Below are 19,296 nucleotides of genomic sequence, written 5' to 3' on the forward strand. Positions count from 1 at the left end.
TCAATCCGATTGCTGTGTTGAGGAGAGATTATAAGTAGGCAAGGGAGGAATTAGGGAGATGATCTAGGAAGCAATGCAGTAATTCTGTTTAGAGATGATGAGATGATGGTAGCTTGGAAGTGATGAGCAGTGGTCATATTTAGGATGGGTTTTTAAGGTAGATCCAATGAGATATTTTGATGGTCTAGATGTGAGATGGGAGGGGGAAAGCAGAAAAAGATGATTTCAAGGTTTTTGGTCTGGACCAATGGAAATAGTTGTCATTCAATGAAATGGAGAAGTTTGAAATAAAGTTTAAGATGTGGAAATATCAAGTAGGTCTTTGGCTACACGTGTAGCCAAATTAGAGAAGAGGTGTGAACTCGAGATAGAAATTTAAGAGTCATCAGCATGTAGATGATATTTAAAGATATAATATGCATGAGATCACTTAGGGAGTGAGTGAGACAATAGTGACCGAGATAATTAGATTAATCCAGGTATGAAATGATGGCAGCTCAGGCCAGCCAAATACAGTGAAAGGAGTAAGAAGTGTTCTGATTCTGGGGTTTCTAGATAGATTGGGGTTTCTAGATAGATTTTTCTTTTTGATTTTCAAGAGTTTCTATATTTTACTTATTAGTTCCTTGTCTGTTTTATACATTGCAGGTATCTTTTCCCAATTTGTCATTCATCTGTTCATTTTGTTCATGGTGTTGTTTGTTGAACAGAACATCATTTGTAATCAAATTTTGGCCTCATGATTTGTGCTTTTTAAGTTTTGTTTATAAAGTCCTTTCCACCTCTGGTCACAAGGATATTGGGCTATATTATCTTCTATTTATAATTTTGTCACATTCAGATATTTAATAATGCCAGAATCTACCTTTCTATGTGCCATTAGCTAGGGATCCATTTAATTTTTTTCTCCATATAGTGAGCAAGTTTTCTCAATACCATGTCTTAAACAACTCAGCTCTTCCCCATTTTACTTGTTTTTGCCACCTTTATAGTTTACTTTCTTTTTTTATGAATTTTTATTGGAGTATGGTTGCTTTACAACGTTGTGTTAGGCTCCACTGCACAACAAAATGAATCAGCCATACACATACAGATATCCCCTCCCTTTTAGCCTTCCCTCCCATTTAGGTTACTACAGTGCATTAGATAGAGTTCCCTGTGCTATATTGTATGTTCCCATCAGTTGTCTTTTTTATACATAATATCAATAACGTATATGTGTCAGTCCCAGTCTTCCAATTCCTCCCACCCCACCCCTTTCCCCCTTGGTATCCATACATTTGTTCTCTATGTCTGTGTCTCTATTTCTGCTTTGCAAATAATATCATCTATACCATTTTTCTAGATTCCACATATATGCAAGCATATATCACATATTATTATATGATATTTGCTTTCCTCTTTCTGACTTACTTCACTCTGTATGGCACTCTCTAGGTCCATCCACATCTCTACAAATGACCCAATTTCATTCCTTTCTATGGCTGAGTAATATTCCATTGTATATAGGTACCACATCTTCTTTATCCATTCCTCTGTTGATGGACATTCATTGTTTACTTTCTTTAAGTAAATAGATCTGACTCCAAGTTTTTATTCTGCTGATATGTTATTATGTTATTGCAAAAATATCATACTATTTTTATTATTATAAGTTTGAAATTTGTCTTAATATTTGGAGGATAGGCCTCCTTTGTTTAAGATTGACTGAAGTGTGTGTTATTTTTTCATATAAATTTTAGAGTAAGTTTATCAAGTTCAACAACAAAATCCAACTATGATTTTGATTTGTATTGTGTTGAATTTATAGATTATTTTAGAGAAAATTGGCATTTTTATATTATTCACTTGTTGGAATAACTTTCCGTTTATTCAGATAGTCTTCTCTGTGAAGACACATAACACTTTTTTCATAGTGTTATGAAATTTTCCCCATTAAGGTTTTACATATGCCTAATTAAGTTAATCTGTAGATGTTTTATTGCTTTTGTTGCTAATTTTAAATTATATTTCTAATTGATTATTGCTAATGTAGTTAAATGCTATTGATTTTTATAATTTAATCTTTTATCTGGTAGGCTTCCTGAATTTCCTTATTAATTCTGTAGTTTGTTGATTCTGCAAAAAATGAGTATTTTATCCTTCTACTCATTATTTCCTTTTTGACATATGTGTTTGCCAGGATCTCTAATATTAGTGATAGTGGTGGTAACCTTTAGCTTTTTCCTAATCTCAAGGGGGATACAACTAACTTTTCTCACCCTTTGCTATGGATCTTTTTTGGAGGAAGATGATAAATTTATTTAAATTTTAGTCAATGTAAATGACTAAAACCTTTAATTGAAGGATCATTTTAAAACCACTTTCCAAGATGGTTATACCAGACATGCCCTAATCCCCAAACCATATTAAATGATATAGGTTCTGATAAGCTTGGAATTTGTACACCTCCCCCTCTTCCCCAAATAAATTTAAAGGTTTTATAATACATACTCCCACATGGCGTACAAATTTTCCTGTATTCAGTAAATTTCTTCTTAGTAGAGAGGAAAAACCTAACCCAATTATGAGACCAATCACACCACTGTTGAAAAACTGTACTTACTACTTCAGAATACTGGCATGAACAACTTGTATTTTAACCTAAAATCTTTATTAAATCCTAGTTTAGTGTCTGTATTATAAGTTAGAGTGTTGGTTAACTTGTGGTGAAATGAGGATTATGCAAGTAATAATGCAGCATAATATTTTACTACTATAAAAACAAGTATCATGTAGTTAGAGTTGTAAATGTACACACACCTTAAAAATGTTTTCCCACATATCTATGTAAAACATGTAATTTAAAAATACTTACACCATAATATATAAATAGTTGTTATAAATACACATAGCACATTCTACAGACACCATATATATTTTTTAAAGAGACTGTAAATTATACATGGAAAAATTACACCCTTGGAAAAGCTTATATTCTAATAGTGTTAAACATCTAGATTAAATAATAAATTGTATTTCAGAAGCATGCTATATTACATGTATATCAATTCTATTACCTTGAGTGCTCACCAACAAATCATTAACATATAGAGACATTCATCACAAGAATCAAGAACTATCATCTATCTCTTCCGCATATTAACAGGTGGTCAACTCCAAATCAACAATGCTCACATACTTATGTCTGTAAACAACTATCTTAAGTGAAAGATGGGCTGAGTTAAGTACAGCTACAACATATTATGAACAATTCATTACAAAAAGATCGCAAGTTAAAACCGGAACACTTTACAAAGTTGATCACAAAACATCATAAAAACTGTCTTCAGTAAAACTCTGTAACAGATTGGTCAACTGGATATATCTGGATATGATAGAGACTTCTTATTGAATATGCATACAAGTTAGGATTTTGAGAAAAAAACAACCATCCGGTCTGCTTCACCAGGCTCCTGAAAGGTACCCATCACTGCATTACAGAACCTCAAGTCTGTTTTGAAGCCCCAGACAACAGATTTCCCAGAGACACTGTTCATCTACGGTAATGACAACAGCAATCTTGGATTTGCATGATGAGGCTTCTTTTTTATTGAAGTATAATTGCCATTTGACATTATATTCATTTCAGATGTACAATATAATAATTCAATAATTGTATACATTATGAAATGATCACCGTAATAAGTGTAGTTAATATCCGTCACCATGCATAGTTACAATTTTTTTCTTGTGATGAGAACTTTGAACGTCTACTCTCATAACAACTTTCAAATATGCAATACAGTATTATAAACTATAGTCACCATGTTTTACATTGGATCCCCATGACATTTATTTTACAACTGGAAGTTTGTACCTTTTGACTGCCTTTACCCATTTTGCCCAACTCCTAACCCATGCCTCTGGCAACCACCAATCTGCTCTCTGTATCTATGACCTTGGGTTTTTTGTTGTTTATTTTTTGCTTGTTTTTTTCTAATTTAAGATATAAGTGAGAACATATGGTATTGAACTTTTTCTGACTTATTTCACTTAGCATAATGCCCTAACGGTCCATTCATTTGTCACAAATGGAAGGATTTTATTTTTTTATGGCTGAATAGAATTCCATTTTGTGTGTGTGTGTGTGTGTGTGTGTGTGTGTGTGTGTGTATACACACACATGTATATATCACATCAACTTTATCCACTGAAGGACACTCAGGTTGTTCCCATGTCTTGGATATTGTAAATAATGCTGAAATAAATGTGGGAGTGCATATATCTTTTTGAATTAGGGGTTTTGTTTTCTCTGGATAAACACCCAGAATTGGAATTGCTTGATCATATGGTAGTTCTATTTTTAATTTTTTGAGGAACTGCCATACTATTTTCCATATGGCTGCACCAATTTACATTTCCATCAACAATGCACAAGGGTTCCCTTTTTCCCACATCCTTGCCAACACTTATTTCTTGCCTTTTTGATAATAGCCATTCTAATGGATATGAGTTGCTAACATGGTTTTGATTTGCATTTCCCTAATAATTAATGATGTTGAGCATCTTTTCAGGTACCTGTTGACCATTTTGATGTCTTCTTTGGAAAAATGACTATTCAGATCCTCTGCCCATTTTTTAGTCAGGTTGTTCATTTTTCTGAATGTTGAGTTGTATGAGTTCTTTGTATATGTTGTATATTAATCCCTTATTGGATCTACCGTTTGCAAATATATTCTCCTATTCAGTAGGTGGCCTTTTCGAAAAATGGGTTTTTTATTCAAAAGCTTTTTAGTTTTATGTAGTCCCATTTGCTTATTTTTTTGTTGTTGCTTTTGCCTGATGAAACAGATCCAAAAAATGTTAAGACCAACATCAAAGAGTGTAGTACCTATGTTTTCTTCTAGGATTTTTATGGTTTCAGGTCTTACATTTAAGTCTATATCCATTTTGAGTTTATTTTTGTATATGGTGTGAAAAGTAGTTTAGTTAGATTCTTTTACATGTAGCTGTCCAGTTCTCCCAACACCGTTTATTGAAGAGGCTGTCTTTTCACCATTGTATATTCTTGTCTCCTTTGTTGTAGATCAATTGCCCATATAAGTGTGGATTTATTTCTGGGCTGTCTATTCTATTTCATTGATCTATGTATCTGTTTTTATGCCAGTATCATAATGTTTTGATTACTGTAGTTGTGTAATATAATTTGAAACCAGGGAGCATGATGCCTCCAGCTTTGTTTTTCTTTCTTAAGATTGCTTTGGCTATTCAGATTCTTTTGTGATTCTGAACAAATTTTAGAATTGTTCTATTTCTGTGAAAAATGCCATTGAAATTTTGATAGCAATTGCATTAAATCTGCATATTGCTTTGGGTAGTATGAGCATTATAACAATATTAATTCTTCCCAATCTGTGAAGATCTTTCCATTTATTTGTGTATTCTTCAATTTTTTTCCTCACTGTCTTATGGTTTTTATTTTTCAGGTCGTTCATCTCCTTGGTTAATTTTATTCCTAAGTATTTTATTCTTATTGATGGAATTATAACTGGGAATTATTTTATTAATTTTTCTTTCTGACAGTTTGTTATTAGTGTATGGAAACACAACAGATTTCTGTATGTTGATTTTGTGTCCTGCAACTTTGCTGAGTTTGTTTATTAGTTCTAAAAGTTTTTTGGTGGCATCTTTAGAGTATTCTATATATAAGATCATGTCATCCTCAAATAGTGGCCATTTTACTTTTTCCTTTATAGTTTGAGTACCTTTTATTTTTTCTTCTTGCCTAATTGCCCTGGGTAGGACTCAATGCTATGTTGAATAAAAATTGTGAGAGTGGGCATCCTTGTTTTGTTCCTGATCATAAAGGAAAAACTTTCAGCTTTTCATCGTTGAATATGATGTTATATGTGGGCTTGTCATATATGGCCTTTATTATGTTGACTTATATTCCATCTCTTCTCAGTTTGTTGAGCTTTTTTTATCAGGAATGGATGTTGAATTTTGCAAACGCTTTTTCTGCATTTATTGAGATGATTATATGATTTTTATCTTTCATTGTGTTAATGTGGTGTATAATTATGTTGACTGATTTGTGGATACTGAACCATTCTTGCATCCCTGGAATAAATCTCACTTTATCATGGTGTATGATCCTTTTAATGTATTGTTGATGTTGGTTTGCTAATATTTTGTTGAGGATTTTTGCATCTATGTTCATGATAAACCTATGTTTATCATGTACTTATTGCCATTTTGTTTATTTTCTGGCTGTTTTGTAGTTCCTCTGTTTCTTCTTCTCATGCTCACTTTTGTGGTTTGGTGACTTTCTTTAGTGATATGCTTGGATTCCTTTCTCATTATCTTTTGTGTGTTTACTATAGGTCTTCCTTTGTAGTTACTACGACACATATAACAACCTCTATTTATAACCATCTATTTTAAGTTGATAACAACTTATGTTTGAATGCATTCTCAAACTCTACATTTTTACTCTTCCCCCCCAAATTATATGTTTTTGATGTCACATTTTATATCTTTTTATTTTGCATATCCCTTAACTAATTATTGTAGTTATTGTTATTTTAACTACTTTTGTCTTTTATCCACCATACTAGTTTTCTTGTTTAGTACTGATGAACTTGTTAAGATTTTTGCTTGTCTGGAAAACTCTTTATCTTACCTGAAGACAGCCCTCCCCTCCACACACAAAGCTAAAACTCCAGGACAAACAAAGAGGCCTCTTTCAAGGAAAGACTGGGGGTTTGTTTCAGTCTGCTCTGTGTGCAGTACCCCAGGGATGGTAGCCTTCCAGGAACTGTCTCTCCAATTGTGACAATCCCATGTGACCCAGGAACACAAGCCCCCCCTAGTCACCAGAGCCAGGCATTTAAGGGGAAACTCCTGGGCTGCAGCCACATAAACCACGGCACCAGATATAAAAACTGGGGCACCAGACATGTATAAAAGCTTCCCTCTGGGAGATACTGGCATTCTGGACAGTAGCAGAGGGCAACAGTGAAGGTGGCACTTACTGAGGGAAAAAAGACTTAGTGCCTGCCAGCTTTATCAAGGCAGAGAGAGAGAGAGAGAGAGGGAGCACAGAGATGGTGCCCACCAATTGGTGGGTAAAGGTGGCGCCCATTGAGAAAAAATAGCTCTTGTCAGCTTTAGCATTTTAGAGCGAGAGTGTGAAAATGGTGTCCACCAGCATCTTCATCCATGGAGATTATCCAAACATGCCCCTGCTCCTCAGGTCAGTGCTTTAAGATTAGCAATGAATTGCTTTGACATAAAGTCTGAGTGCTTTTCGAATGGTTACCTCTGTGCTGGGCCCTGGGGCGAGTGAGTCTGCATATGAGCCATTTAGAAGGTATTTCTTAGTTCACTACATCGCTTTGGATCTCATGAACATGAGCCCCATTGGTTTAAAAAGCCAGATATTTTACAGCTTCATATTTCAGGTTCAGGTATTAAAGGGGGAGGGTGCTGATATGAGGTATGAACACTTTGCTCCTCAGGGAGAAGCTTCGGTTGTGTGAGTTCCCTCCTAATTCTGGATTGTTGAGCTGGGGCGGGATTTATGGTAAGACCATGTCTCAGCCCCTCCTACTGCCTCGATGTGATCCTTTTCTCATTTGCCAATATGAAGGAACCACTCAGCCAGTTTTCAGGTCTCTTTTCAGAGGAAATTTTCCCATAAGTAGATTTAGATTTGGTGTTTTCCTGAAAGGAACTGTGTTCGGAATATTCCTACATTGTGTCTTAGACTGCCTCCTGAGAACCCTGTGATGATGAGGCTTCTTTACCCTCTGGTAAAGAGGGTCGCTTTTTGTGTCTGCTTTAATAGCCAGATGTTTGCAAGCAGTTTTCCAACAGCAGATATAAGCGATCTAGTTGTTGAGAATTCTTTTTGGGCAATCCATTTTCTTTTGGCCAATGTTCAACTCTTAGGCTACTTCTGTATCCTTCACTGTCACTCCCATCAGCATTAAAAAGCTTCAGTAGCTCAGGGAAAAAATTGCTTCTTCAACAGTGACTGAAGTGATCTGTTTTCCATGCTATAAGAATTTTTTTAGCTTTTTAAAGAAAGTATATATTATACATTAATGAATATATTTTACAGTGAAATTAAATTGAAATCATACTCTTTTAAAAAGCCTAAAATGGAAATCAAGGCATTTATCAAATTTCCATGATGCACCAAAATCCTGACTTTCAGAATTCAGCAATCATGATTGTAGATGAGGTCCATTAATCCATGTTTTTAAATAACTAAGGATCTTGTCCATACTTGGAGCAGAATTCTGTGTATAAGTGACAATCATTTCAAATATAAATATTTTAGGGGCCCCAGATATTTTAATTGTTCAGCCATACATGTGTTGTACTTCATCATCTGATAACTTGCATGACTCTCAGCCAAAGAAAAATATGTTACCCATCAGAGTTTAAGGCCTGACCACACAGATCATGGCCTAATCAAGACCCATGGTTCTAACAGAGGGAAGGACTAATACTTCTGTTTTAGAATTTTTTTAATTAAAAATAACTTTATATTTAGTAAAATTCACTCATACTGTAGAATTTCATGGATTTTGAAAATGCATACAGTTGTGTATTCACCACCATAACCGAGATACAGAACAGTTCCATTACCCCAAAACAACTTCTTCAGGCTGCCTCTTTGTAGTCAAGCCTTTCCCCCAATCCCACCACTTTTGTCAACCACTTTCCTTATGTTCTACATTCCTATGGTTTTCCGTTGTACAATGTCATAAAAGTTGAATCATACAGTTTAGCTTTTGACTTCTAGATTCTTTTCACTTAAAAAAAGAATTTGGAGGATAGCAAAATTTGCAGATTAGGGAACACCAGCTTCCTGTTCCTTGACAGCCCATACTTCTAAGAAACAAAGAAAACAACAAACCAAATTCAAATATAACATAGATGTTGGAACTGCCTGACAGGAATTTTTAAATATCTACAATTAATACGTTAAAGGCCCTAATAGAAAAGGTGACAAACATGCAAAATGGGATGATAATTTCAGTGGAGAAATTAAAAACTATAAGAGAGAATCAGATGAAAATGCTAGAAATGAAAAATAGAGAGAGAGAGAGGCTTCTCTGGTCTCTTCAGTAGACTTCACACAACTGAGAAAATGACTACTGACCTTGAAGATAGGTCAGTAAAAATTACCAAAACTGAAACACTAGGAGACAAAAAAGAGGAAAAAGAAACAGAATGAAGCATGTAAGATCTGCGTGATAATATCAGACACTCTAACATAAATGAAATTGAAATCATAAGAGAAGAAAGAGAGATAGGACAAGCAAAAGATTTAAAGAAATAATAGCTGAAACTTTTCCAAAATCAACCATAGACATAGAACTACAGAATCAAGAAGCTCTGAGAAGACCAACGGGGATAATTACCAAAAGCAAACAAATAAATACACACACATACACACACATGCACACACACACACTTGCAAACACCCTTAGTCATGCCATGTAAAGTCTACTAAAACCAAAGACAATCAGAAAAATCTTGAAAACAGCCAGAAAAATAGAACAAAAGCACATTACATACAAAGGAACAAAGATAAAACTTATGGCAGATTTCTCATCAGAAACTATAAAAGCAAGAAAGAGTAATGAAACATTTTTAAAGTGCTGAAATAAAAATGCTGTCAATGAAGAATTATATATTCTGTGAAACTAATAAGGAAAAATAAAAACATTCTCAGAAAAAAAGGCTGTAAGAATTCATTGCTAGTATATCTATATTACAAGAAATTTTAAAGAAAGCACTTCAGGAAGAACTGACATGACACCAGAAAGCAAGTGGTAACTATACAGTGAAATAAAGAGTGCTGGAAATAGAATAAATAAAGATAATTTTTTTTCATTTTTAGTGCTCAAAAGACTGTCTAAAAGAAAACTTTATCAATGTAGTGTATTTTTGTATATGCAAATATAAAATATATGACAAAAAATGCCACAATGATTGGAAATGATGTATTGGGAATATACAGTTGCAAAGATCTCTTTCTAGATAGTAACCAATATAATATTATTTGAAGATAGATTCTAATATATATTATAAATTCTAGAGCAATAAGTAAAATCATTTTTAAAGGGGTAGAGTGAATTAATAATAGAGAAAAAATGGAATCACATAAAATGCTCAATTAATGCAAAAGAAAGCAAGAAAGAAGGAAAAAACAAAAAGAAATAGAAAAAAAATCTACCAATATGATAGATTTTATTTCAACAATAGCAATAATAATTTTAAATTTAAACAAATATAAATACACCAATAAAAACAGATGTATATTGTGATACTGGATTTTAGAAGATTACCCAACTATATGTTATATAAAATAAATTCACTGTAAACGTAAAGGCAAAAATAGGATAAAAGTGAAAGAATGGACAAAGATGTACCATGTAAACTCTAACATGGCTAATACTACTGTCAGGGAAAGTACACTTTAGACTAAGGAATCTACCAAGGATAAGAAAGATATTACAATATAATAAAGAGATCAATTCTCAAAAATAAAATAAAAACTGTCCTAAATATGCACACATTGAACAACAGAACTCCAACATACATGAAATCAAAAACTGATAGTATTGAAAGGTAGTTTGTATATTTCTAGGAATTTGTGTATTTCATCTAGGTTATATAATTGGTAGATATATAATTGTTTTGGTGTTTTCTTATAATCCTTTTTATTTCTGTGAGGTTGGTAAAATATCCCTACATTCACTTGTGATTTTAGTTTTTTTATTTCTGATTTTTTTATTGAAGTATAATTGATTTACAATATTGTACAGAAAAGTGATTCAGTTATATATAGATAGATAGCTATAGATATATTTCCCTGTGCTATACAGTAAACCCTTGTTCATAATCTATTTTATGTACAGTAGCTTGCATCTGTTAATACCATACTCCAAATTTATCACTTCCCCTCTCCCTTTCCCCTTTGGTAACCATAAGTTTGTTTTCTATATCTGTGAGTCTATTTCTGTTTTGTATATAGATTCATTTGTATTATATTTTAGATTCCACATATAAATGACATCATATAGTACTTGTCTTTCTCTGTCTGACTTACTTCACTGAGTGTAATATTCTCTAGTCCATCCATGTTTTTCCAAATGACAATATTTCATTCTTTTTTATGGCTGAGTAATATTCCATTGTATATCTATACCACATCTTCTTAAACCAATCATCTGTGATGGGCAATTTGGTGTTTTCTATGTCTTGGCTACTATAAATAATGCTACTATGAACGTTGGGGTGAACATATCTTTTGAAGTAGAATTTTCACCTTTTCTGAATATATGCCCAGCATCATGTTGTAGCTCCATTTTTAGTTTTCTAAGGAAACTACTGTTTTCCATAGAGAGAGAACCAATTTACATTGCCACCAACAGTGTACAAGGGTTCCCTTTTCTCTGCACCCTCTCCAGCATTGGTTGTTTGTAGACTTTTTGATGGTAGCCATTCTGACCAGTGTGTGGTGATACCTCATTGTGATTTTGATTTGCACTTCAGTAATGATTAACGATGTTGAGCATCTTTTCATGTGACTGTTGGCCATCTGTATGTCTACTTTGGAGAAATGTCTATTTGGGTCTTCTGCCCATTTTTTGATTGTGTTCTTTCTTTTTTCAATATTGCATTGTATGAACTGTTTATATATTTTGGATATTAATCTCTTGTTTGTTCCATTGTTTGCAAATATTTCCTCCCATTCCACAGGTTGTCTTATTGTTTTATTGATGGTTTCCTTTGCTGTGCAAAAGCTTTTAGATTTTATTAGGTACCATTTGTTTATTTTTGCTTTTATTACTTTTGCCTTGGGAGACCGAACTAAGAAAATATTGCTATGATTTATGTCAGAGAATGTTTTGTCTCTGTTCTCTTCTAGGAGTTTTATGCTTTCATGTCTTAGATCTAAGTCTTTAAACCAGTTTGAGTAATTTTTGAATATGGTATGAGGAAGTGTTCGAGTGTTCTATTTTCATTGATTTACATGTGGCCATCTGGCTTTCCCAACACCACTAGTTGAAGAGACTTCTTTCTTTCCATTGTACAGTCTTGATTCCTTTGTTAAAGATTAATTGACTGTAGGTGTGTGGGTTTATTTCTTGACTCTCTATTCTGTTCCATCGATCCATATGTCTGTTTTTGTGCCAATACCATGCTGTTTTGATAACTGTAGCTTTGTAGTATTGTCTGAAGTCTGGAAGTATAGCTTTGTTCTTTTTTATTAGGATTGTTTTGAAATTTTTGGGTCTTTTTTCGTTCCATATAAATTTTAAGATTATTTGTTCTAGTTCTGTGAAAAATATCATGGGTGTTTTGATAGGGATTGCATTAAATCTGTAGATTGCTTTGGGTAGTATGGCCATTTTAACAATATTAATTCTTCCAATCTAAAAGCATGGGATATCTTTCAATTTCCTTGAATTATCTCCAATTACCGTTTTCAATGTTTTATAACTTTTAGTGTATAGGTCTTTCGCTTCCTTGGTTAAGTTTATTCCTAGGTATTTTTTGACACCATTTTAAACAGGATTACTTTTTACTTTCTCTTTCTGATATTTCATTGTTAGTGTAAAGAAATGCAACAAATTTCTGTATATTAACCTTGTACCATGCAACCTTGCTGAATTTCTTTATTAGTTCTAATAGTTTTTGTGTGGCGACTATAGAATTCTCTATATAGAGTATTATGTCAACTAGAAATAGTGAGAATTTTACCTCTTCTCTTCTAACTTGGATACATTTTGTTTCTTTTTCTTACCTGATTTCTGTGGCTAGGATTTCCAATACTGTGCTGAACAGAAATGGTGAGAGTGGGTATCCTTGTCTTGTTCTGTGTCTCCATTCTATTTCCGAGATTTTGGATCATATTTACTATCATTACTCTGAATTCTTTTTCAGGTAGGTTGCCTATTTCCTCTTCATTTATTTGGTCTTGTAGGTTTTTACCTTGCTCCTTCATCTGTAACATATTTCTCTGTCATCTCATTTTTGTTGATGTGTGGAGCTGTTTTCCTCTCTTGCTGGTTGTTTGGCCTGAGGCGTCCAGCACTGGAGCTTGCAGGCAGTTAGGTGGAGCCAGGTCTTGGTGCTGAGATGAGGACTTCTTCGAGACCTCACAGTGACGAATATTTCCTGGGACCTGTAGTTCTCTGATAGCCCAGCAGTTTGAATTTGGTGCTCCCACCACAGGGGCTCAGGCCTAACCCCTGGCCTGGGAAACAAGATCCTGCAAGTTGCACAATGTGACAAAAACAAATAAACAAACAAAAAGCAGACAAACAAAGCCCAAGGCAAATAATAAAAACAAAACCGAACCAACAAAAATAAGAAGTAACAATCACACAAACAAAAGAAAACAAACAGACAAATAAAACCAAAGACAACAAAAAAAATCAAAATAAACAAAAGACAAAACAACAAACAAACAACAACAATGAAAAAAAACCCAAGGAAAGCAAAAAAACAAGAAGACACCAAAATGAACAAGAGAGCCCCCAAACCAAAACCAATAATAAAAACAAAACTAACCCAAACAGAAAACTGAAAACAAAAGAAAATCAAAAAACAAACTAAAAGAAAAGCTGAGTGAACAAAAGACAAACACACAAAAATGACACACACACAAAAAATCAAAACTAGAAAAAAAAGGATAAAAACAAAAGAAAATAATAAACAAAGCAAAACAAAACTAAACAAAAATATCAAAATAACAAACCAACAGGAAGAAAGGGGCAACAAATAACAAAGAGCAGGACAGTAACAAAGAATAAAAAGAAAAATAAAATTAGAAAAATAAAAAATATTTTAGAAAAAATAAAAATGAAATAACAAAGCAAAATAGAACAACAGCAAAAAGATAAAATAATTTTAAAAGTTTAAAAAATAAAGTTAAAGATAAAAATATAAAAAATTTAAAAATGGAAACTTCTGTGATGCCTCCACTATCAATGTCCCTGCACCCACGGTGAGCTACAGCCAACCCCCACCTCCCCAGGAGTTCCTCCAAGACCTCTTGGTAGGTCTCTGGACCAGCTGTGTCATCCCCACCTCTGCTTGTGTTCCTCTCACCAGCATCTGCTCCTGAAGCTGGCCTGGAGCACACATGCTTGCATAGGCCAGCCAGGGTGCAGACTTCCATGGGCATGGCTTCAGTGGCTGGCACAGATGGAGGAGGCTTTGGAGAAAGGTGGCGCTCAGCCTGCCAGGACCTCCGTGGACAAAGGAAGATTTGTCAGGGGTGGTGGCAGGCTGCCAAGACCCACACAGCCCATGGATGCTTTGGGGGAGTTGTGCTCAGGTCCACCTGAACCCATGTGGCCAGAGGAGGTTTTGGCAGGGGTAGGGCTCAGGCCTGGGTCCCTAGCAGGCTTGCCAAGGCCTGAGCAGGTGAGGGGAACCCTGGTTTTCAGGGTGGGTGAGCCTGCTCAGGCATGCACAACTTACGTTGCCCAAGGAGGCCAGCCAAACGGGTGGGAAAGGGCATTCCAATGGCAGTCCTGCTCTTTGCACACCACTCAACAATTGCATCTCACCTCCATAGTGGCCTGGGCTTCCTCTGCAAACTTTTCTGGCCATGGAGCCCTTCCCTCCTGCTGCCTCAGGCTGTCTCCTCACAACCAACAGCTACCCCCTCCCTGGGTCCACTCTCCAAACCTCACTCTCCAGCACCCAGCCCTCCTACACACAACTCAGGCTGGGGTGTGCAGGGCTGTGGCACAGACTATGTGAATAGGTATTACTCTGTCCTGCCTTACACATACTGGTTGCTGCATTCCCCTCCAATCTCCCAATCCCCTGAAAGTCCCTCTCTGTCACCACTGTTCCCCTTGCTGTAAGTGAGCTTTTCTGAGTGTAGGAACCTCTGCTCTCCTTTAGCTACCCCTCAGGGGCACTGGTCTCATCCTGTTTCCACTTTTCTTCCCCCTTTCCTTCATCCTACCTGGTTGCTCGGGGATTTTTTTGTCCCCTTAGGTGTCCGAGGTCCTCCACTAGTGTTCAGTAGGTGCTCTCTGAGAATTGTTCCAATGTATTCTTGATGTATTTGTGAGGAGATGCAAACTCCACATCCTCCTATTCTGCCATCTTGACTCTGTCCCCAATGTTCAGTCGTTGATTTACAATATTATGTTAATTTTAGTTATACAGCATCATGATTCAATATTTTTGCAGATTACACTCCATTATAAGATATTTTAAGATAATTGCTATAATTCCCTGTACTATACAGTATATCCTCTTTGCATATCTATTTTATATAAAGTAGTTTGTTTCTGTTAATCCCATCAAACAAACAAACAAACAAACAAATAAATAGTCTGAAGTCAGGGAGTCTGATTCCTCCAGCTCCGTTTTTTTCCCTCAAGACTGCTTTGGCTATTCGGGATCTTTTGTGTCTCAGTACAAATTTTAAGATTGTTTGTTCTAGTTCTGTAAAAAAATGCCATTGGTAATTTGATAGGGATTGCATTGAACCTGTAGATTGCTTTGGGTAATAGAGTCATTTGCACAATATTGACTCTTCCAAAAAAAAAACATGGTATATCTCTCCATCTGTTGTTATCATCTTAAATTTCTTTCATCAGTGTCTTATAGTTTTCTGCATACAATTCTTTTGTGTCCTGAGGTAGGTTTATTCCTAGGTATTTTATTCTTTTTGTTGCAATGGTAAATGGCAGTGTTTCCTTAATTTCTCTTTCAGATTTTTCATCATTAATGTATAGGAATGCAAGAGATTTCTGTGCATTAATTTTGTATCCTGCAACTTTCCCAAATTCATTGATTAGATCTAGTAGTTTTCTGGTAGCATTTTTAGGATTCTCTATGTATAGTATGTCATCTGCAAAGAGTGACAGTTTTACTTCTTCTTTTCCAACTTGTATTCCTTTTATTTCTTTTTATTCTCTGATTGCCATGGCTAGAACTTCCAAAACTATGATGAATAATAGTGGTGAGAGTGGACATCCTTGTCTTGTTCCTGATCTTAGAGGAAATGCTTTAGGTTTTCACCATTGAGTGTGATGCCTACTGTGGATTTGTCATATATAGCCTTTATTATGTTGAGGTACGTTCTCTCTATGCCCATTTTGGATTGGAGCTTAATGACAAGGAAAGTCTGGCTAAGTATTTGAGGCATCAATACACACAGATTAATTGACATCAGAAAGATGGCTTAAATCTTCCATGGAGACAGTATGGAAAAAGAGGAGAAGAGGACTAGAGACAGAGCCTTGAAGAAACAGCTGCATTTAGGAGGCAGCAGCAGGATAGGGAGACCAAAACAGAGCCAAAGAAGGAAGGTCATTATAAGCAGGGAGAATAGTAGCAGAACTGCCTTACTAGAGTATTGGACCTGAATATTTAAAGATAGGGACAGTAGAAGAGATGTTGAGGGTGTCCCAGGAGGGAGAAGAATAAAGTCACAAAAATAAAATGAAGACTGATATGGAAATGATGGAGAAATATCTTAAAGGTCCTGGGACTCACCTGCCACAGCCTCTTAGGGATACCCGGGAACTGGGAGAAATTTCTGATCTGGTCTAACTGGAGACTCCTGTTACCACTTCTAGGTGAGGTTCTCACTTACCAGTGGAACATCCCAGAGAGATCTGGCCCTGGGCCCAATGATTCTACTTGTGTTTCCTGGATCTATTATTCTGCAGTGGATCCCATCAAGGTAAAGACAATATTGGCTTCCTGGAGTTGTCTCAGAATTGGGCAGGCTGCCTAGTAAAAAGAAGTTATTAAACAGATGTAGTAAGAAGCCCAGCACTAAAGTCCAGGGTTCGGGTGAAATTCCTCAAATGCTGGGCTTATTCTAGTAGTTAGGAGGAGGGATGAAAGGAATAGGTAGCATCACATGTTAGTTCTGAGGATTTTCTTCCTTATTTCTTCTTCTTGGATAATATAAGGCAGTATGTTATCATTCAAGAAGCCTAGAATTTGTTGTCAAGAGATTGGGTTTCTAGCCCAAATTTTGTTCTGTCTTGCTTTTGAAGTGACTTTAGGCAAGTCATTCTGCCTCTGTTTCCTGGAAAATGGGCTTATCTATGTAGCCACCCATCCACAGGCAGATGTCAGCTATCATTTATTGAGAGCCTACTACATTTTACCTGGTGCTTTGGATGATACAAATGTAAGATACAGTTCCCATTTTCAAAGAGTATGATCTAGTTGTGGGAGACAGATGAATATAAACATAACGTTGACATTAAATATATAAAATATAACTATATATATATATACACAGAATAAAATTTAAGTATAGCATAGTATTTAATAGAAACTGCTGTGGGGGTCCATGAGAGAGTGATTACTTCTGCTTGGAGGAGAGGATGAATGAGGGGGAAACTGGAGAAGGCAACATAATGATAGGTAGACATACATTGAGCCTTGAAAGCTGAATAGCAGTATGATAAAAGATAGGGATATGGTGGTGGTGGGGCATTACAGGAAGAAGAAACAGCCTGAGAAAAGGCATTGTGTTGTGAAAATGATTGGTGAGTTTGGAGATCAACGAATAGTCCAGCAGAGGTAAATCATAAGTGAGATAGCATATCTTTCCTATGTCCCAAGATTGTTGTGAGGATGAATTCAGATAATATAGATGAGGTACTTATAAATACAAGACATTATGATGAAGTGCTGAGGGCACAATGGGCTTGGATGTTAGCCTGTCTCTCTGTAGAGCACTACCACCCAGAAACAACTCCATCTAGTTCACTCTCTCCCTCTTCCTCCTATCCTTAGGACATGTACAGTGGCCTGGTGGGACCCTTGGCTATCTGCCGAAAGGGCATCCTAGAGCCCAATGGAGGACGGCATGACATGGACCGAGAATTTGCCTTGTTATTCTTGATTTTTGATGAGAACCAGTCTTGGTATCTGGAAGAGAATGTGGAAACTTATGGGCCCCAGGATCCAGGCCATGTTAACCTACAGGATGAGACTTTCTTGGAGAGCAATAAAATGCATGGTCTGTAGAAAAGAACCTAACCCTCTTCCAAAGAAGTCCCTACTGGCTGCATGGGGGTATCTGATAGGCCCATCACAACCCAAGGGAGCATATTTTCTGAAAGGATAGGAAAGTGGAATGGGGACAAATTAGAAGAAATGTCTCCTACTACAGTATTATATATTTCATACATAAAATAGGTAATGTGGTCTACGTTAGTTCAAGTGCCCAGAAAGCAGGAAGCTGACTCTGTAAAGTTGCTGTGGTGACACTAGCACATTTTAACATATTAGAGAAGGCAAGATGGACATTTATGACCCTCTATGTACCTGGTGCACTGGCTGATTAGGGTCTCTCTACTTAAAAATTCTGAGTTTAGTTTCTCAATATTATCTTATTTCCTTACCACTCTGGATCTGAGATCTGTTTTCTCAATATATTCTAATATAGTCAAATGAAGGACAGCTTATCTTTTAATCTATTTTTAAAACAAAGGTTCAATTTACAGATGGAAGGATTGGAGAGAGAGCTTCAGAGAGCAGCATACTGGGTTATATTACATACAAATAAGAGCTTCTTGATGCTCAAATGGATTTTGGAGGTAAATTGTGCACTCAAGCCTTCCTTTGTTCTAGAGATTTGTGTATCTTTAAAAAAAATAGAGAAAATCTCAAAGAAGAGGGAGAATTTAAGTGCAGCAGAATGTATGAAGTGATTTCTCACTATCTCTTCTAGTGTAGTATTTCTTTGATTTGAGGATAAGTTGCAGCTTTTATAGTGACTCTAACTGGAACTCAAAAGTAGTATCTCATAGTCACACAGATTCTAGCTATTTCCCCTTGATGGAAATATGAGTGATTCACATTGAATCCAGTGATTCACAAACTTTATAAAATGAATTTTTTTAGCTCCATTCAAATCAGAGAAATAAATTTCCCAAAACCAAAATGGAAAGAGGACACAGATCTTGCTAGTGCAGGGGTTTAGATAATGCTCATTTCCATCTTTTTGTTTATGTGTTTATTCATCCAAACTCTTCAGGTATCAATCTATCTACCTATCAAATATTTGTTGAAAACTCTCTGAGTGCTGACACTAGAGAAAAAAAATAATGTTGGTATCTGAGGGCAAACAAATAATACCCTTTCTCTCACTTCCAGATTCCTGAACCAATTGAGCAAGAGGCAGAGATGCTTAAGATCAAATGTGAACTTACTGAGAAAGCTAATTTGCAAACTGAATTTAGTTCTGCAACAAAATGGGCTTACTAATACTACCCCAACAATGGA

At 35.6% G+C, this 19,296-nt stretch overlaps 1 protein-coding gene across 2 annotated transcripts in view; it reads left to right on the plus strand.

The window, feature by feature from the left end:
- HEPH (hephaestin) overlaps positions 1-19,296 on the plus strand; it is a gene marked incomplete at both ends in the record, with an annotated part of 87,842 nt that overhangs the window by 60,741 nt on the left and 7,805 nt on the right. For both annotated transcript variants that reach the window (XM_082864783.1, XM_082864782.1), the window contains 2 exons: positions 16,623-16,729; positions 17,803-18,028. In XM_082864783.1, coding sequence (XP_082720909.1) covers positions 16,623-16,729; positions 17,803-18,028 — 333 coding nt within the window. The remainder of the gene's footprint in view (positions 1-16,622; positions 16,730-17,802; positions 18,029-19,296) is intronic.

The sequence above is a fragment of the Leucopleurus acutus genome (genome assembly GCF_964270905.1).
Source record: "Leucopleurus acutus genome assembly, chromosome: X".
Lineage (NCBI taxonomy): Eukaryota > Metazoa > Chordata > Mammalia > Artiodactyla > Delphinidae > Leucopleurus > Leucopleurus acutus.